The sequence below is a fragment of the Muscardinus avellanarius genome (assembly GCF_963383645.1).
Source record: "Muscardinus avellanarius genome assembly, chromosome: 17".
NCBI lineage: Eukaryota > Metazoa > Chordata > Mammalia > Rodentia > Gliridae > Muscardinus > Muscardinus avellanarius.
The window spans coordinates 28,314,124-28,335,572 of NC_137803.1; the positions used below are offsets into that span (position 1 = coordinate 28,314,124).

At 40.9% G+C, this 21,449-nt stretch overlaps 1 protein-coding gene across 1 annotated transcript in view; it reads left to right on the top strand.

Annotated features, from left to right (window-relative positions):
• Positions 1 to 21,449, top strand: part of SKOR2 (SKI family transcriptional corepressor 2) — a gene marked incomplete at its 3' end in the record, with an annotated part of 37,556 nt that overhangs the window by 7,239 nt on the left and 8,868 nt on the right. The window contains exons 4-5 of the mRNA XM_080714808.1: positions 11,061 to 11,126; positions 11,507 to 11,605. Coding sequence (XP_080570934.1) covers positions 11,061 to 11,126; positions 11,507 to 11,605 — 165 coding nt within the window. The remainder of the gene's footprint in view (positions 1 to 11,060; positions 11,127 to 11,506; positions 11,606 to 21,449) is intronic.

The following is a 21,449-nucleotide window of genomic DNA, read 5'->3' on the forward strand; positions in this document are numbered from 1 at the left end:
AAGTGTAGTCAGGATTGGTGTTCACATAAAATTTCCACAGTGCCTGGAGCTCAGGGCAGTCCAGTCAATAGTTATGTTGGTAATAACACCTACTCATACTATTGATATATTGCTAGTCCCTCTCTCACAATAATTAATTTGATACAGATTCCCAGAGAAACTTGTTCCACATTGATTTTCTATATCACAATTTCATCCTCACATTATTCATGGAAGTATGTAGTTGTAGTTTATTCAGTGTTATTATCTTGTATTGAATGGGAGACAGGTAGGACGTGGAAGGGATGACAACATATTATTGAAATGAGCAACTTTAAGATGAAGGACATGTTTTGTTTTGTTAAGTTTATATTAGGATCTTGGGTCCCAAGAAGTTCACCTTTATGGCTTCTTTTTTGGGAATGTGGAGTTTAATCTAATTTGTTTTGTTTTATTCACTTTGAGATGGGTTCTCTCTGTAGCCCAGACCCATCTCTAGGGCCTAGGCTCAAATGACCCTCCAGTCTGAACTTTCAAGTTGCTCAGACTAAAGGCACTGTATGTGGAGTTTTGAACCCCTCTAAGTGTTTAAGGGTTTGAGTTGTTGTGGGACTTACAGTACCTTCAAGTGTCCTTGCTTAAGAAAGATTAGCTTGCATTGAAATTCACATTTGAGAAAATCCCAGAGTGGGCACCCAATTGGCCTGTGTTTTGATGTTAGTTTATTTACTCATGGTCAATTCTAAAAATCCATTTATTTGGAAAAGTGCCAGAAAATTCAAATGAGTCAAAGAGCTTATGAACATTAATGATTAGCTGCTTTGGAGAGGGAACAGCCAAATGCTTTATCCAATACATCCTGCTTGTTCTTAGAGATATTTCTCTCTATGTAGTAACTGTTCATCTCCAGGATAGTATATACTTATGTACTCACTGACTCAACAACTGATGATATCTACTGTGTGCAAGGCACTTTGCTAGGCTCTGAGGATGCAGAGGTTAAAAATCAACACCAGTCCCTGACCTCAAGTTACTGCCTATCAAAAAGAGGAAAGAGAGCCTGGCGTGGTGGTGCACGCCTATAATTTCAGCGCTTGGGAGGCTGAAATAGAAAGATCGCACAGGTTCGAAGCCAGCCTCAGCTACTTAGTGAGGATCTCAGTAACTTAGTGAGATTCTTTCCAAATAAAATATAAAATAGGTCTGGGAGTATAGCCTGGAGGTAGAAAAGCCCCTGAGTTCCACCCCTAGTACCACAAAGGACAGAGGCTAACTATACTGCAGGACTTCCTATACTATGATAGGAATCTATACAAAATGCCATGCAGTAAAGTTTATATAACTATGCTTCTTTAACCAATATTTAATTCAATCATTAATGGAAAATAACATTTAATTTATTTGCATATACAGCTATAATATGCAAACTTTTATCTATAACATTGAAGAATGAAATGTCTTTTCCAAATGCCTAATGCCAGCGTGCATTTTTTTTAATTTCATAGAAGATTTTCACTTTTATGGTAATCATAAATGTAATTTATCAGGAAATTTCAATGACATTTTTCTAAACAAGCAGGATATAGACTTAATTTTAAGTGACAGTTCCTTGCATTAATTGATACCTAATATAAAATTCAATTTAGTAACAATACGTAGTTCCTGTGGATTTTTAGCTTATTATTTTAATTCAGTTTAACCTTCCTTTAGCCTTTCAGCATTATTGTTAAAATAGTTTTCAGCAATTTTGAAGAAAATTACACTTTAAATTTATTTTTTAAATTTCTCTGCTAATGGTAATTATCTTTACACACAGTAGATATTGCTCGTCTGTATAATTAGAGGGGCCAAAATAGAATGTTCTTAAGTGCCAAAATTCTCCAGAAGCCAGTAAAAACTTTTATCTATAGAAATTAGACCCATGCTTAAAACCAATCCAAATAGATTGAGGGGAGAGTGGTTTGGTCAAAATATTACCTACTCAAAAATATAAATGACAGTATTTCGCTTGCAATCCCAGAGTAAGGTTTTGCATATGCGTTTTGAATAACTTCAGTAAAGTTAAGTGATTTGAAATTGAATGCAGTGGGGTAAGCTGGTAAGACAGCTCAAAGCTATTGCAGGTCAGGGAAATCAGGAAAAGTGGAGTCATCCCCACTTTTCAATCCCTTTCATTGTAGAAACGGCAGCACCATCGGACTCCGAGCGTGGCTGCATCTTGTTATATGTATAGAAGTTTTAAAATCAATTTGATTTCCACTGGCATGATTCTCTAGTGTACTTAATATGCTGTGGATGGATTTCTGAGAATAGTAAAAGGCAGTTACACTTCTCATGAATATATAGCGGATGAGGCACTCTGATTTATTATTCCATTCTATTTTAGAACATATTATGATTTTTTTTAAAAAAGGCAAACAAAGAAGAGAAATTTTTTAAGGCACAGACTAGTAGATCTGGATTTTAATTCTTTCACTTACTGGGTAACTTCTAGTAAGGTTGTGTCTCAGTTTATCTGATTGCAAAATTTAATAAAATCTCTGATCTCCAGTTTGCCTCGAACATTTACTTTTCTGTAATGTATTTTGAAGTTTTTCAATATATATAGTCAAAATTAAGGAATAGTCCTTATATTTCAGATATAATTCTTTTGATTTATAGAAAGTTTCTCTTCTTATTAATGACTTTTGCAAATTTATCCTAAACTCAAGGAGAAAGAGGACAATGAAAACTTCCTAAAAAATATTAAATAACGTTAGTTCGCAACATCAGTTCTAAAATTTAAGATTCATTGATCATAGGTATTTAATATATTGATTCAAGAATCAATGTGCATACAACTTGTAATTAATTTTGATCAGGGACTTTAAAGGTTATTGTAACGCTTAGTTTAATTGTAACCCCACTATTTACTCCTGATCAAATTCGTGGTTATTAATTCTTATACTTGCTCATTTCTGCACTAATGAAGTTAATATTTAGTTAGTTCTTTCTGTTGTATACCCTCTCCAGTGATACCGTTTTGTTTAGTTTTCTTCTCTTCTATGACCCCACTAAAATGCCACACATCACACGAAAGTGGTTTAATGTAGAAATTCATTTATTTATTTTCTTTGCAATACTGAGGGGCATTCTACCTCCAAACTACATCCCCAGCCCTATTTTTAATTTTTTATTTTGAAACAGGGTCTCACTAAGTTGCAGGGGGCCTCACTAAGTATCCAAGGCTGGCCACAGACCTTTGATCCTCCTGTCTCAGCCTCCCAAGTACTGGGATTACAAGGGTGTACCACCACACCTGGCAATTTAGCACTGAGAAATTAGTAGAATCTAATTAAGAAATTAGTAAAAATCGTATAAAGGAGAAAATTGTTTAACCTTGTTTTCTCTGTAACTTAGTTTTTAATGCCTTGATATATTCTTAAAAAGAAAAAACTCCAAAGCACATGCTGTGCTAAATTTTGATTATTCTTAACGTACTAGTTATACCAACTGTATATGAATTTTGACCCAATTCAGCTTGTACCTCTAAAATAGATGATAAGAGAAAATAAAAGTGCATAAAATCTCAGTTAAAACCAGATTATAAGGCTAAGATCAATTATTAAAATTTAGTGTTTATTTGGGATTTTTTGTAGTACTGGGGATGCAACCCAGAGGCCTTCTACCTCCGGGCTACACTCCCAGACCTATTTTATATTTTATTTGGAAACAGGGTCTCTTAAACCAGCTGAGGCTGGCTTCGAACCTGCATGATCCTCCTGTCTCGGCCTCCCAAGCGCGGGGATTATAAGCATGCGCCACCACGCCCAGCTTTTTATTTGGGATTTAAATGTGTATGATGGAGTCTGCTCAGCAGAGGCCAGGGCCTGTGCTGAGATTGCTAGAAAGCAAGACGGCAGAACCTTAGGTCCAGCTCCAAAGGGCCCAGCCATTCATTGGGAACAGCATGCAAATACCATTTGCAGCTTCAGGTGCAGGAAAGGTCTGCTCCCCTGTACCAGGACACAGGTGGTAGCACAGGAATCTCCATGAACTTTGGAAATATTAGATGCTTGACTGAAAGGGTCATTCTTTATCCAAATAATGTATAGTACATGTATATCCTATATATGGGCACAGACTCAAACCAAAATAATTTCACTTTCTAAAGTTACCTTCGAGTGGGCAATTAAATAACATTCTTTCCTTATGTAAAAGGAACTCTTTTCTCCAAATGCTTTTCATTAAGTGTTGTCAGTAACCACAGCTGGGGGAATGGAGAGGCCCTTTCAGTCATAAGCATCTTGCTATCTGCTGGGGGTGGGGGCTGCCATGGTGCCTCTGAGTAGTGGTTGCAGGCGTAAGGAAGAATTTAGAAAGGAGATCACCAAGTAAGAATGTACAAATGGGTCAAGATCTACTTTTTCATTTGTTGGAGTGAGTTAGTATTTTAAAAACCCTTATGACACATAAGTATATATAATAATATTAGTTGGTTTTTTTTTTCCACAAATCGGAAAGAATTGAGTGCATCAAGTATCTGTGGAATGTGTTTGTACCCCTCCCTAGTGGTGGGATGAGGGAAGATTACTTACTGTGGGGCAAATTTCCTTATTCTGAAAAAGCATATTTTGTAGCTGAGGAAGACCAGGCTAACATAGGTGAAATGCTAGAATGTCGTGTGTGAAGGGGCAGAGGATAGATGTTAAGCACTTTGAACTTCATCCCAGCTGGGAGGTCAGTGGCATTTGCTGAAGCTAAGAAAAGCTTACAAAAGAAATGAGTTCAGAGAGGCTGGTATTTTTGTTATAGCAGCATAGCACAGATCTGGATGGCTTAAGCAACATTAATTTCTCATAGTTCTAGAGCATGGGAAGACCAAGATCAAGGCACCAGCTGATTCAGTGTTTCTCTCTTATTGATTCATAAAGAGCCATTTTCTTTCTATTCCTTCGTGTGGCAGAAAAGGGAGCAGAGGGGGAGCTCTCTGGGGCCTCCTTTATAAGGCACTAATCCTGTTCATAAGGGTTCTGCTCTCATGCCTAACCACCTTCCAACTGCTAGACCCCCTAGTACCATCACCTTGGAGATTAGGATGTCAAAATATGAATGTTGGGGAGATATGGACTTTCAGTTATGACAAGTAGGGACCTGGATGTCATTCTGATTTTGGATGGACAGAGAGGAAATGGGAGGACACATAAGGGGAAAAAACTGACACAAGGCAGAACCATCCAGCAGAAGTAAAAAGGCCTGATTTCAATAAAGGGTTTGTATTTGTAAAAAGACTTCTTTGGAAGATCATAGGTTTGTGACCATCCTCAGCTATTTAGTGCAGCCTTCTGCAACTTAGTGAGATGCTATTTCAAAATAAAGAATAAAAAAAAAGGGCAGAATGTCCCTTTGTTCAGCCCCCAGTACCCCCACACACACAGTCTCTCTCTCTCTCTCTCTCTCTCTCTCTCTCTCTCTCTCTCTCTCTCTCTCTCACACACACACACACACACACACACACACACACACACACACACTTCTTTAGTCAGTAGGTGGGACAAGTCTCTGATAGAACCTGAGGGAAGACTTTAGCGTGGACTTTGATGTAGACTATGGAGAAGCATTTGCAGGTTCTTGAGCAAAGATGTGCTATGATATTTAAGAGAACGTAATCCTTGTACTTTGGCAAGCAAAGCTAATGAATCCATTGGCTGTTTCTTTTCTTTTCTTCCCCTCCTCTGTAAATAGCAGTCTCCTCCTCTTTTGCTATTTGCTGCTCCTTTCTGCAGCAGCATGGCGCGTTCTCAAATCCCTCCCTCTCTTCTTCCTGTTTTCCGAGGTGGTGGGGGCTGTGAAACATTTGCCTACAACAGGAGAACCTGGTGCTGAAGGACCTAGGGGAGAACTGGAAAGCAGGGACCTAGGAGCCCAGGTGCTCCGGCTGCCACTTGCGCTAGGTAGCTGTGGAGTTTCTCTGATGTGGCAGGGTGCTGCCTCTACCTGCTGGGGAGAGAATGATTAGTGCGATTAAACCCAGAGGCGATCTATCTCCAAGCTACACCCCTAGCCCTTCTTATTTTTTGTTTTGAAACAGGGCCTTGCTAGGTTGTGAGAGTCTCGCTACTTTGCTGAGGCTGATCTCAAACTTGTGATCCTCCTGTCTTAGCCTTCCAGGTACTAGGATTATAGGCATGTGCACCAGGTTTGGTTTTTTTTGTTTTTGTTTTTTGGAGTATTTTTTGGTACTGGGGATTGAACTCAGGAGTGTGCTACCTCTAAGATACACCCCTAGCCTTTTTTTTATTTTTATGTTGAAACAAGGTCTCACTAAGTTGCTGAGGCTGGCCTCTATTCTGCAATTCCCCTGTCTTAGTCTCCCAAATTCTGAGATCACACACGTAAACCACCATGCCTGCCTTAAGCAGCAGCTGTTAGTCATATATATCCATGAGATGCTTCACCCCTGAGTTATCTCCCCCAGACCTTTAAAAAAATTTTTTATTGAAGTTCAGTGTGGTGGCACGAATTTGTAATTCCAGTACTTGGGAGGCTGATACAGGAAAATCATAGTTTTGGGGCCAGCCTCAGCTACTTAGTGAGTCCCTCCAAAACTTAGGGAGACCCTATTTACAAATCTAGAATAAAAAATAGGGACAGGGGTGTAGCTTGAAGGTAGAATGCCTCTGGGTTCCATCCCCAGTACTGAAAAAAAAAAAAACTATTTTTTTGAGACAGAGTCTCTCTAAATTCCCCTGACTGACCTTGAATTTGCCATCCTCTAACCATAGCTTTGTAACCCCAAGTATCTGCGATTACAGGCATGTTTCACCATGCCCATTAGGGATCCATTTTATGACCTAATTATTCATTACTCTCCAACTCCAAACCACTCAACTCTTTTCTTCTACAATCAAACTTAAGACATGCTTGAAGCCAGGCCTCCATTAAAGACATTCCTAGCTGGATGCTGTGGCACATGCCTGTCATCCCTGTACTTGAGAGGCTGAGACCAGGTTCAAGGACAGCCCCAGTAATTTAGCGAGACCCTCAGTAACTTAATGAGATCCTGTTTCAAAATAAGAAGGGCTGGGGTGTAACTTAGAGATAGAACACTCCTGGGTTCAATTTTTACTGCAGAAAGAAAGAAAGAAAGAAAGAAAGAAAGAAAGAAAGAAAGAAAGAAAGAAAGGCATTCGCTCTGTATATGAAGTTCTCTCCTATATCTCTGAATCATTAAGATCTCTATTCTTTCCTTTAGCTCTGTAATTTTTTTTTAAATAGAAGAATAGAAAGGGAAGGAAAAAATTTAATTTTTAGCGTCTCCAAACCCATTCATTAATTTTGTAAAAGTAAAATGCGTCTAACCTGATGGAATATTTATAAAAATTGGAAGCTCAGTGTCAATTAAATCACATTTATTTAATCTCATATTAGACTGCCTTTTTTTTTAACCAGATGGTAAACATCAGCAGTAATAGTGAACAAACATCCAGGCTCCCAAAGGTCATTTTTAACCACCATTAACAATCTGGTTTTCACAGATTAGTAATACACAAAAGGCAACCGGCCAGTAAACGATGCACAAAAGGCAGCCAGAGGTGCTCTGTGCTCCTATCTACCTAACATCTAACCATTTAAAAATCTCTTTGTAAGCGAGACAGCTAAGTGTTCTGAGCCTCAAGTTGGAAGATTTGAATCAGTAGCCTCTGTAAAATATTTGTTTGAAATAGACACTGAAGCAAAATATTAATAAACCTCTGCAAAGCTGATGAAGAGAAAGCTCATTATTAATGCCATCAGTGGGTTTTCCTCTGGTTGATATATGCTCACTTATTAGCTACTTGTTTAGTGCTTTCTTACCTCTGTAGAGCTCTTCTAATTGTGAAACAGAAAAGAGATGCCTTTTTACATATCACATTTTAAATTTCGAATCTGATGATCAAATGGAAGCATAATGCAAGAGAAACGGTCCACAAAACCTACTAATGAGTCAAAAAGAGTCTGTTCTCTAACATGATAAGAACATGGCTTCTAGAATTGCCTATTCAGGAACAAACGGCCTCATTTACATCGTGTCTTGAGTGGTTGAGAAAGTTGTAGTGTAATACAGCCTTACTATGCCCTGTAGACAAGTTCAGAGATTTGTGTATGCTTGTTTCTTCTCTTATTCTGATTCAAAATGGTATATGGGTATGAAACTTTATACATTTTACTGGCCAAAGAAGACTAAACAGGAAAAATTGCAATAATATGCCTTTACTCCATTTCAAAATATCATTATGTTTGATTTACATTATTTATGATTTGTTATCAACCTTCAACCTTTTCTTTTGGATAACAGTATTTTTAAGAATTATATTGAGTTCTGTATTTGAAATATTTCACAAGTGTTTCTCCATTCTTTTCTTATATGGAGACAAAAGCCAAGGTATCGAGGTAAAGAGGGCACCCTGACCTATAGAGAGAGGTCACGTCCAAGACAAGCAGAAAGAGGCTGTGTAGATACGCTCTACTTATTAGAGAACAGGCCTGCCATTAAGAAACATAGAGCCAGGCGTGCTGGCGCACGCTTGGAATCCCAGCATTCGGGAGGCTGAGACCGTGATCGGTTCGTGGACAGCCTCAGCTACTTAGTGAGGCCCTCTGCAACTCAGTGAGACCCGGTTTCGAAATAAAAAGAATAAAAAATAGGGCAGGGGATGTAGCTCGGAGGTTGAATGCCCCTTGGTTTCATCCCCAGACCCGCAGAAAAAAAAAAAAAAAAGGAAAAAAAGAAACACAGAGATGCCAAGGGGGTTAGCAGGCTCCATCACTAACTATGGATATGGTTGGGATATTTGCATATATGTACTTATGTGTACATGAGTGTACGCATATATACTCCCCTCACAATCTGCAGGAGTTGACATTTATATCATGTTGGACGTCTTCCTGTCTGTACACGATACTGCAGTATAGGCAGTTGCTTTTGGGAGAAATTTTGTCTCCCTCTTTTTTTTTTCTTTTTCTTTTTGGTAGTAGGTATTGAATCCAGGGGCATTCTACTTCTAAGCTACACCCTCAGCAGTACTTTATTTATTTATATTTATTTATGTATTTTGCGGAACTAAGGATTGAACCCAGGGGCATTCTACCTCCGAGCTACACCCCTAGACCTATTTTTTATTCTTTATTTTGAAACAGGGTCTCATTAAGTTGTGGAGGGCCTCACTAAGTAGCTGAGGCTGACTGCGAACCTGTGGTCCTCCTGTCTCAGCCTCCCAAGTTCTGGGATTACACGTGTGCGCCACACGCCCAGCTTCTTCTTATTATTATTTTTAAAATTTGAAACAAGGTCTCACTGAATTGCTGTCGGCCTTGCTCAGTTGCTGAGATTGGCTTCAAACCTGCAATTCTCCTGTTTCAGCCTCTCAAGTACTGGGATTATAGGCCTGTGCCACTGTGCCCAGTCTCTCTCCCTTTTTTAGAAGTTTTTACCTTGAAAATAAAATCTCCCAGTATTCCTACAAGTCCCAGGGCCACTACATTTCATTTCTTGCTGAGGAAAATGAATAAACAGGAGAGAATTTAAATGAGGAATTCTTGTCCATGCCATGATTTAAAATCTATGACTTCTTGGGGTTCCTTCCAGTAACAAGTGAAGATGCTTTACTGGTGTCTTGTGGTGTGTCTAACACTGTATTAGGCCTGGCTACAGGGAAAAGACAGAGCCCTACCTCCCAAGTAGCACACGGCCTCGCACATGGGGAGGGAAGCAGGCAAGTAGCATCACGCTCACGGCCTGTGCAGGCTGCTCTGAGGACACAGATGAGGGGCCTAGGCCCCGGGGACAGGGGACGGGAGTGCACAAAACCTACTCAGAGTGTCTCTATCTGTACTACACATCTCTTTAGACAAAAGCAGAAGGCTTAATTATGTGGATATTGTGGAAATCTAAAATTTGATGTTTGAAAAAACAAGGATCTGTTTAGCTGGATGTGTTTCTTCAGTTTATTTAAGTTTTCTGGATTATGTAGGCTCAATTTACTGTAGATAAATGCATTTTTTAATCTTTCATTTTTAATCTTTAGTTAGCATGTAAGCAAAGTAGATAAGAACAACAATTTGACATCTATCTGCAACATAGTTAGGGGGTTAGGTTTTGGGTTTTGGTATTAGGTACTAAGGCCACTGAACTACACTCCTAGATTTCATGATATAATATTTATTGGTCCAAGATGAGTAGTTAAAAGGGTATCAGCAAGTGGGGCATGTTGATACACACCTGTAATCCTAGTACATGAGAGGCTGAGACAGGATTATTGAAGGTTCAAGGCCAGCCTCATCAACTTAGCAAGACTCTGTTTCAAAATAAAATAAATTTTAAAAAATTTTAAAAAGGAGTATAGCTTGGAAGAAGAATGCTCTTGGGTTTAATTCCCAGTAATAACAACAACTACAAAGGGTATCAGCAGGCATGTAAAGATTTACAAAATAATAAATGACTAACTTTACATCTCTGTTTTAGGTTGACTTTTAAGAACAAACAAGAACAACATCAAAAACCAAACAAAAAAGCCCCAAGCCATCATTTGTTAGGAGCTCCTTCTAAGCTTGCTTTAATAGTGATCTCTGCAGAACAACTCAAGACCTTCTCCAACTTCCTTTACACTGCTCCAAATTTTGGGAGCCCAAGAAGTATAGAAGGCTCCTGCCTCTCCAGTCTTGAGGGCCTCCCAGTTGAAGCCAGGATATCTCACGTCGAGGAAGAGCAGAACTCTGACCCAATTTCTGTCAGAAATCTTGACTTGAACGACCGCCTTTCTATTCTAGCAGTCACCTTTGTTGTTAAAGGATGGTGGCAGTGAGAGCCAGCAGAGGGTTAGCTTGAGGATTTTCCTTTCCCGCAGCTGCCATCCATAGGCCAGGAAGGCTCTGCCCTCATTTTCTGTAGCCCCTCCCCAACAGTTCAGGAGAATACCACAAAAACAAATGAAAACAACACTTGGTTCCGAGGGCTTCTAATTTCAGATTACCTTAAATAAACTCTTTTGTAGATATTAAAAGAAAAACTTTCAGAAAAGAGCCCACACAAAACTGATATTTTTTTTTTCCTTTTTTAAAAGGTGAACACACGCAAGAAACCAATTCGCCTCATTCACTCAAAAAGGATGTGGAAAATATGGGGAAAGGTAAGGAAAAGTTCTAATTCTCTAGAACTTCCCTTGACTCTAAAAGACTGTGGAGATAATAAGAGGATATTTTTGTTCTACACCATATTTTAAGCTTGACAAGCAACATATGAATAATATATGGACCATTGGGTGGATATAATTGAGATTAATGCATACATATCAATCAATACATGACACTGTAATACAATACTTTAAAATAATATATTACATTGATTTATATTCATGGATTTCTGCACAAAATCTATCCTATGTCTATGCAACACTTTTTAAACTGGTAAAATATTTTATCTTATAATAATAAATTGCCATATATAACAGTTCTCTGGAGAGTTATTTGTAAAGATTAGTAAAATGACTCTTCTTTTTCACTCTATTAGAAGAACTTCAGAAGGTTTTATTTGAACAAATAGATTTACGGAGACGACTAGAACAAGAATTCCAAGTGTTGAAAGGAAACACATCTTTTCCAGTATTCAGTAAGAAATCACTTTTATTTCATTGCATTTGTGATATTTGATGACATTTCTCTTAGTAGGGTTAAGAATGTGATTCTAAGTATTCAGTGATTAAAGCCCACACAGGCTTCCCATAGTTTGTCTAAATATTCATACATTGCCGGGCGTGGTGGCGCACGCTTGTAATCCCCGCGCTTGGGAGGCAGAGACAGGAGGATCACGCAGGTTCGAAGCCAGCCGCGCACGCTGGCTTAGGAGACCCTGTTTCCAAGTAAAAATGTAAAAATAGGTCTGGGAGTGTAGCCCGGAGGTAGAAGGGCTTCCAGGAACCCCAGTACCACCAATATATATATATATTTTTTTCATACATTTTAGTTGCTCCTATTTATGCTTTGAATTGGCTTACAGATACAATTTTACAAGAGCCTTTTGGTATTTATGTATTGATATATGCGTATTTGTGTGTATGGTGTGTATTTTTAAATATGTATGTAAACATGTAATTAAGCATGTAAATATATTCATATATTCAGACTATATATTTTAAAACAAAATAATTACTCAGGTATTTATTATTCTCTAGGTAGGAAAAACAAATAACAATACTTATTCTCAAATAGCTTAGATGACTGCCTGTGCTTGAAATGTATAAGTATGAAAATTCAAGCTTTAACAATTTAAAGTAAAGATGTAAGGCAGGAAAATAACCAGTAGCTTTTTTAGGGGTGGTGATGTCATTGAACCCAAGGGTGTTCTACCTCTGAGCTATACCCTCCACCCCAGCCCTATTTTTAATTTTTGAAACAGGGTCTCACTGTCTCACTAAATTGCTCTGGGCCTTGCCAAGTTGCTGAACCTGGCCTCAAACCTGAGACCCTCTCCTGTCTCGGCCCCCCAAATATTGGTGGCATGTGCTGCCCTACTCATAGAGCCAGTCGATTTAAACAGTGTATTCAGGAACATCTCAACATTAATAGATTCAGGAAAAGAAATGTTAAAAGTAACTTTGAAGCCGGGAGTGGTGGCGCACGATTGTAATCCCGATGCTTGGGAGGCTGAGACAGGAGGATTGCACAGGTTCGAAGCCAGCCTCAGCTACTTAGTGAGGCTCTCAGCAACTTAGTGAAACCCTGTTTCTAATAAAATATAAAAATAGGTCTGGGAGTGTAGCCCAGAAGTAGAAAGCCCCTGAATTCCATCCCCTTCCCCAGTACCACACACACACACACACACACACACACAAACACACACACACTGTACACACACACACAGCTTTGAATTCTGAAGAAACAGATGCTTTTATCAGGCCAGGATTCTCTAAATTCCAAAGCTACATCTTAAGAAAGACTGTGTCTTACAGTTACTGGCTGCCAGGAACAGACACTGAATGATTTGTTTCTGTATAGCTGGTGTTCATCTAATTGACAAGTTTGAAAAACTCTGCTTTCAGATCTACAGAGTGGGTCTAAGTCTTTTTGTATCCCTAAAGTGCCCTTATAGCTCCCCAAGAAGCCAGTGCAATCGTAATTTAAACTATTAATAAAAGATAATTAATAATCATTTCAAGGAATTAAGTAAGTCACAATAATTTATACAGACACAGTGCTCTATCATACAATATGTACAATATGCTTCTGTTTAAAAGAAATAGTGTTACAGCTGGCTATTTTCAGTTCAGGCCCATCATTCATCATTTTGATCTGAAATAAAAGTGGCTGCAACCTATATAAAGTATTTCAATTAAACAGCAACAACACGAGTTTCCACTTTTGTATCTGTAACATACTACACTGACCAAGGAAGTGGCATGGACGTGCCCAGGTTTGAGTAATGCGTGGTTTTGGCACACCACAAAGAGGCAGTCAACTTCACACGGATGAAAATAGCAAATGCACATTATGCACTTGTTAACTAAACGTGAGACCCTGTGAGGCTAGTTGATGGATTTTGATCCTCTAAGCCAAAAAGGGGGAAGCCGAACTTTGTATCCGAAGCAAGCACAGAGGAACCCCTGGGAGTTCTTCAAGGCTTCTTACTAGGAGGTGGACAGAAATAGTCATGACATTCACAACTCAGGTAATTCAGAGCACTAGGGACCCTAGCTAGGAGCTGTGGCATGTGACAATTAGGAATTCAAGTTCAGATATCTACCAGACCTGAGATCACTGCTCCTCGCTGATTGCTTGACCTTGGAAACTGTAAAATGTGACAGATAATTCCCATCTTGGAGGGTGAGAAGACTAAATGAGATTATACAAGGGAAATGTTGCTTATACACCACGCCCAAGATAAGTGTTCAGAAACACTAGCTATAGTGATGAGGATTCTAAAGCAGGAAGAGGGAGGAGGCATCAGCACTGAGCTCCAAAACTGTAGCCAAATACTGGGCTTTGAGAGTTTCTTGTGGTTCTGAGGGTGGATGAGAACCACAGGCATGAATCCTGGGCATGGAGAGGGTACAGATGAAGAGGGTAGAGGAGGAGAAAGGAAATGGATCCTTGAGGAAGAGGAAGGAGGTAGAGGAGGAAAGAGTAGCAAAAGGAAGAGCAGAAGGAAAGGGAACAAAGAGGAAAGAAGGAGCAGGAGGAGGAAGAAATGAATCTCCATGCTTGGGCAGGAGGCAGAGGTTTGAGGGAAGAGGAGGAATAAGCCAGTCTCTACAAGTGCTGAGCCAGAGGCTTACAGATCTGACCCTGAACGCTCTCTGAACACTCCTGCCCGACTCTGGTGGGGAAACGCAGGGAAGAGTGGAAGAGCAGGCAAGGCAGACACTTGCTCACCAGAGCAGAAAGAGGAGCAGAAGAAGCCAACAGGTAACACTGTACCTAGCTCAGTGGCTAGGTAACCGAGGACAAGTTTCCTAAGCTCTTTTCCAAGAGTTAAGCAATATGTACCTACCTCCCGGGTTAAACAAGCAAGATGTTCGCAGAGGTTCGTATGGTGACAGATGCATAGTAATTACCAGTGAATATTAATTGTTGCTACTATACAACGTAAGAAGTTTGATGCTTACAGTCCTATTGGGGCTTTATCATGAACCAGTGAGAAACCAGAGCTTCTCGGTATTTTTTTTTGGGGGGGGCTGTACTTACTGAGGGTGGAACAGGCAGTGAAACTTGTTTTGACACAGGACAATAAGTGTAATTGACAAACTGAGAAGAGCGGGGTATCCAAATGGAAGGCCAGAGAAATGGATCCTAGGGTTGAGGGAAAGTGGGCCTTTAGGGGATGGGGAATGGAAACCTTTGCCATTATCAAGGTCACTTTGAGACAACAATCAGATGGCTGGTCAGACATTGTTCTTCAGTGATAGTTGTGTGAGATTTGACAGCACTAAAGAATTAAAGGCAGCCCTGAATGCCATCATTCCAAAATCTCCCCTACTTATTGGTCTGCTTTTCTTTTTAGCAGCTGTAAATTGAAAAGTTTTTTGTTTGTTTTTTTTTTTTTTTTTTTTTTTTTTTTGGTGGCATGGGGATTGAACCTAGAGGCATTTTACCTCTGAGCTACCCCGCCCCCCAGCCCGATTTTCTTTCTTTATTTGGAAACAGTCTCACGAAGTTGCAGGGGGCCTCGCTAAATTATACAGGCTGGCTTCAAATCTGAGATTCTCCTGCCTTAGCCTCCCAGGTACTTGGATTACAAGCATGTGCCACCACGCTCGGTGAAAAGTCATTTTGAACATCTCATCATATCCACCTCTTTTAGCAGATCTATCTCCTCTTCCTCCCTTCTCCTCCAGCTTACCTTACTTTAATCGAACATTTGCCCCTTTGCTGTAGGCTTTAACTCATTTTACTTTCTTCCGACTGACCACCCTATGACTTCAGAGACTACCCTCGGCCCTGGTACCTGCTAGAGGTGGCAGCAGATAGTGGTAGTCGATGGCGCCCCGTGTCCTCATCTTTCCCCTCCACCCAGCTTTGATGGGTGGCCTCCCTAAAACTCTACCTCTGGTGTGGCGTCTTCCACTCAAGCAACCTTAATGTTTCCTCCCTACTTATTATCATGTAGTATCTGCATTAGTTCCCAACTAACTCTCAAAACCCTCCATAGTTGGCCCAACCTGCCTCCCCAGCCCTATTTCCAGTCCCTACCCCTCAGCTCCTGTCAGCAATCAGACACCCCTCCCCTTGCTGTCCACCTCTGCTCATGGAGTTTCTGGGTCTGTAATTCCCCCACCACCTGGGGCAGGTCTTCCTCACCCAGGGCCAGGCCCCAGACTCACACCTCCAGGAAGCCTTTCCAGTCCTGCAGTGGACGGGCACCCTTTTCTGAAGTCCTGTGTTTTTCTGGTTCCCATTTTCTGTGTTGACTTCTCCTCCACCCCTCTGCGCTGCACATAAGGTCAGGAAAGGGCTATGCACCACGTTCCTCTGTTGCTGCCGCCAGCACTTGGCATGCCGTGGATATGCAACAGACCCTCAAGAAATAGTGAATAGGGACGTTGGCTTCATCTTCAATGAGATTGAAAACTGACAGTTAAGGATGATAGGGGTCGGTGAATGAGGAGCTGAGGCGGAGCTTGTGAGTTTAGTCCTGGGTTCTGCAGGGCTGGGGACCAACCGAGTGGAAAGGCCAGGTGGTCACCACGGGGAAGGACTCATGGACGGAGCTTCATGAAAACCTTGGGTGCATGTTGTCTAAAATGTCATCATGTTACAGTCTCATAGAGTGGCTTCTCCGAATGACTGTGGTCAAGTCTTATTAAAAACAAATTGCCTCGCGGCTACCTGAATCTTGGGGTCCACATCTTTCACCTGTGGCCATTACTGTGGGTTTATTTTAGGTTCAGTAATTTCTCTTCTTTCTTCCTCTCCTCTGGAAGGGGCTGGGAGTGGAATTTCAAAATACTGAAAGTCTCCATAGTTGTTTGAAAACTGATAACAAACAAGGACGATGTATTTAAAGGTGAACCCAAAACTTACTGCTCCATGCGTGGGAGGTCCCAGGTAACCAGAGGTGTGCCCCTCACACTCACAGTCGCGGGATGAGTTTTAGTTCTATTTGGGAAACTTTGGCTTTTAAACTGTCTTGCCGCAGTGTTGGCCGGCATGGCAACTGGAGTATTTTTCTCTACTGTCTCCTGTTATACTAGTGTTTTCCAAAAATAGCTGAGTTGAAAGTGATTTTTGTTCAAGATATAAGCTTAAATGGTTTTTCATTTCCAGTTAGATTATATCTTGATCAACCTTTAGAATATAGCAAAAAATTTTTAAATATTCTTGTTAGCTAATTGATCATCTTAAGTAGGTCAAAAGTTATACACATTCCAGCTGGGCGTGGTGGCGCACGCTTGTAATCCCCGCGCTTGGGAGGCGGAGACAGGAGGATCGCGCAGGTTCGAAGCCAGTCTTGCTGGCTTAAGAGACTCTGTTTTCAAGTAAAAAAAAGTATAAAATGGGTTTGGGAGTGCAGCCCGGAGGTAGAAGGGTTTCCAGGAATCCCAATACCACCAAAAAAAAAAAAAAAAAAAAAAGTTACACACATTCTTGTCATAGAAAAATTTAAGTATAAGCTGGGCATGGTGGCATATACCTGTGATCCCAGTATTTGGGGACTAAGACCAGAGGATCACAGGTTTGCGCAGGTTCGAAGCCAGTCTTGCTGGCTTAAGAGACCCTGTTTTCAAATTTTTTTTTAAAAAAGTATAAAATCGGTTTGGGAGTGTAGCCCGGAGGTAGAAGGGTTTCCAGGAATCCCAATACCACACACACAAAAAAAAGTTATACACATTCTTGTCATAGAAAATTTTAAGTATAAGCTGGGCGTGGTGGCATATACCTGTAATCCCAGTACTTGGGGACTAAGACCAGAGGATCACAGGTTTGTGGCCATCCTCAGCAACTTACTGAGACCCATTTCAAAATAAAAGAATAAAATAGGACTGGGAAAGTAGTTCAGAGGTAGAATGCACCTGGATTTTATCCCCAGTACCACAGGAAAAAAAAAAAAACAGAGAATTTTAAGTATAGAAATATGAAAAAAAAGTTCACAAGTTTGATACTTAGCAAAAAGCAATGTTATTAAAGTTTTGAAGCTTCATTTTAAAAATACATATTAAATTTTGTTTACACAAAGTGAAATATTATTACCCCATTTTTATCCTCCTTTTTTCACTTAAAACGTTTCTTTTTTCATTACTACATAAAACCCTATGAATTATTTTATTTCTTGGGGGGATGGTAGGGATTGAACCCAGAGCCTCACACAATGCTAGGCCAAGCGCTTTACAACTGAGCTACATCCCCAGCCTCAAGAATGTCCTCTTATGTTGGACATTATGGCTTGCCCCAGTTTGAGATGAGGAACACCATCGCAATAAAATCTTTGCACATGCCAGGCGTGGTGGTGCACGCTTGTAATCCCTGCGCTTGGGAGGCAGAGACAGGAGGATGGCGCAGGTTCGAAGCCAGCTGCACTGGCTTAGGAGACCCTGTTTCCAAATAAAAATATAAAAAGTAGGTCTGGGAGTGTAGCCTGGAAGTAGAAGTGTTTCCAGGAACCCCAGTACCATTAAAAAAAATCTTTGCATATATACATTATTATTTCTTTGGGATAAACTCCTAAGAGAATTGCTAGGTTAAAGGATATTGAACTTTACATAGCTCTTAATGTCTAATTTGAAGTTACTTTCCAGCAAGGGTGCACCAGTTTTTATTCCCAACCTGGGCCCACGCACGTCATCTTTTCATTCAGTCTTCATTACCTTAAGTGGGAAAGACAGTACCTCACTTTGCTTCCTTTTATTTTACTGCTAGGATATTAAACATTTGTCATGTCTGCCATCAATTTGCATGTTGTGAATCCTCGCTTTATATTCTCTTTTTCTCTCTGTATTTCTTTTGATGTGTTCATTTTTCTCACTAACTTGCAAGAACTTCTTACATTAATTATTAAATCTTCGACATGACAACAAATATTCTTTGGTTTGTATCAGTATCTTTATATAGTATTTTGGGTTCAGAGAGTTTAATTTGTAATTTATTTTCATTGCAAAGTTTTCAAGTTCTCTTTAATCAAACCCATCCATCTTTCCCTTGTTGGCTTTTGTCTTTTGATGCCCCTTCCTACTTCAGTATTATAAAAATATTCAACATTCATATTACCCAATATTTAAGTGCCTTCACCTTTCATTTTTAAGGAATTGTAATGTGAACTCTTATAGAGCAATGAGAATAAATTGAGAGGACTAGTTTTCATTATTCCTCCCAGATCAGAATCTTCTGGAATGCGAGGGAATTTCTCCAGCCCGGTCAGCATTGAACCACACATCATTCCTAGTCCATCTTAGTTTACCACTGTGGTCAGATCTCTAGAGGGACAGAGGAACCTACAGAGCCTCAGAGGAAAGTGCTCTCCTCCACAGAGGGAGATCTGCTTTGGTCGGAGTATATCTGTGTCTGACAACATTCTGGTCTTCCTGGAGACATTGGTCCAGGGTATAGGACCACAGACAGAAATTGTTAGAAGCAGGGCAGTTTGTAGAGGGCTGGCTCCCCTGTTGCCCTCTCCCCAGCCTGTGGGCTTTGACTGACCTTCAGAGTATGCACCAGAGTATGCTGCTGTGGTGGGTGCCAGCTCCTCGTGGGACATCTCACCCAGTCATTATCAGTATAAATGAACCCTCATCCCCTTTCCCAACATAGAAAACACTCTTCTCACTCCTTAATTATCAACCTCCCCTGCCATGTGCCAAGCACTATGGTAGTAGCCTTGGGAAATTTAAAAAGTGTCTAAGACTTACCTTCCTGTCCTGCAGAAACTCATTGTTTTAGCTGGAACACAGGTGTATAACAATTAATAGTATTATGGATGAATTAATAGAAGTATTGGCAGGGTGTTGGAAGAGTTACAAAAGAAAAGTGACTGATTCCAGGAAGAGGGACAGGAGACTTGGAGGACCTCCTAGGGGAGGTAACAGTTAAACTGGAGTTTAAAGAAAAGGAAGGTGTTTGCTGAAAAGGCAGACCACAGCAGGAACAAAGACACAAAGACTGGAGGTACTGAGTGATGCTGCCTGAGACAGGAGTGTTTTAATGGGTCATAGGAGGAAGAGGTTCCCCTACATCCTCTGCTGCAACCAACTGAGCCATCGCAGGGTCCGCCCCCTTCCTTCGGTGTCTAGGAGCAAATGCTATTCTCTGTGCACAAGCGCTCCTTCCCTCTTGACCCCCAAGGGAAGACAGCTCCCTCCTCCTCCCCCTCACCACATACTTCCCTCTACCTTGGTGCCTTCACCTAGGAATCAGAGGTCAGAGTAGGGATTGGGGTTCTTCTTTCTTTCTTTCTTGCTTTCTTTCTTTCTTGTCCTGGGGATTGAACCCAGAGGCATTCTACCTCCAAGCTACACCCCCAGCCCTCCTAAGCACTGGGATTTTAGGCTTGCACCACTATGTCCAGCTTGGGGTGCTTTAAAAAAGTAAATTATAATATTTTCTTGGGTTTGGAGAAGGAATTCAAATAGTATAGAAAGGTAAAAGTGAAAAAGTGAAAAGAAAAAAAAAAACCAAAGTCTCCTAATCTCTAAGTTTCCAAAGTCTCATGAGTACTCAAAAGGATTTATTGTCTGGAAATTGATGGAAAGTCATGAGGATTTTTTTGTGTGTGTGGTACTGGGGTTCCTGGAAGCCCTTTTACCTCTGGGATACACCCCCAGACCTATTTTATACATTTTTATTTGGAAACAGGGTCTCTTAAGCCAGCAAGGCTGGCTTCGAACCTGCGCAATCCTCCTGTCTCTTCCTCCCCAGTGTGGGGATTACAAGCGTGCGCCACCACACCCGGCTTCACTAGGATTTTTAAGCAGGAAAATAAAAGGGATTTGGAGAGGGTGGCCCCCAAGGTCAGTTAGAAAGCTATTCAGGGATGATGTGCCTGCACTGGGGAGGTAAGAAAGACAGGAGGGGAGGATGAGGGTAGGACACATATAGATTCACACACCAATTGGCATCTACAGTAGAGTGGGAAGAAAGAAGACAGGAGAAGTTGAGGTTGAAGTTTCCAGTTTCTCCAGGTGGCTGCCCTGCCTAGACAATAGACCCCTGCAATATGAAATTGTGTTAATTTCTCTTTTAAAGCAGGAAGGGCCAAAGTTATCCACATCTACCTTTTTTTTGTGTGTGTGGTACTGGGGTTCCTGGAAACCCTTCTATCTCTGGGCTACACTCCCAGACCTATTTTATATTTTTTATTTGGAAACAGGATCTCTTAAGCCAGCGCGGCTGGCTTTGAACCTGCGCAATCCTCCTACCTCCGCCTTCCAAGCACGGGGATTACAAGCGTGCGCCACCATGCCCAGCCAGGTCTACCCTTTTAAAAAGATCACGTGAAAGCTGGGTGGTGGCTCTGCTTGTAATTGCAGAAGGATTGCAGGTTTGAAGCCAGCTTCAGCACCTTAGTGAGATTGTCAGCCACAGGGTCGAGGATGGAGCTCAAAGGCAGAATGCCCCTGGGTTCAATCCCCAGCACCACAAAATAAATACAAATAAATAAACAACACATGGAGAAGACCCAGTATCATGGTATCCATTTGGAAATTATTTTTTAAATTAAATAGAAATGATCCAGAGGTAGAAAAGCAAAGCTATTTTGTATAACAGATGTCTTTAAGTTACCCCATCTTCCCAGATTGAGGCCAGTCTGCAGGGGGACACCACACCAAAGAGGAGCATGCCAGGCTGATATGGGCGACAAGGGCCACCCGTGAGGAGGGACAGGCCAGAGTATGGGAGAGGATCTGCAGTGAAGACGAACAAGCAGAGCCCACGCATCGTGTCTTAATCACCTGCGCAGGTGGCTTTACTAAGGCCCATCTCCTCCCTGGCACTGGACTTCAGCTGACAGCGGAAGCTCCTAGTGCTGT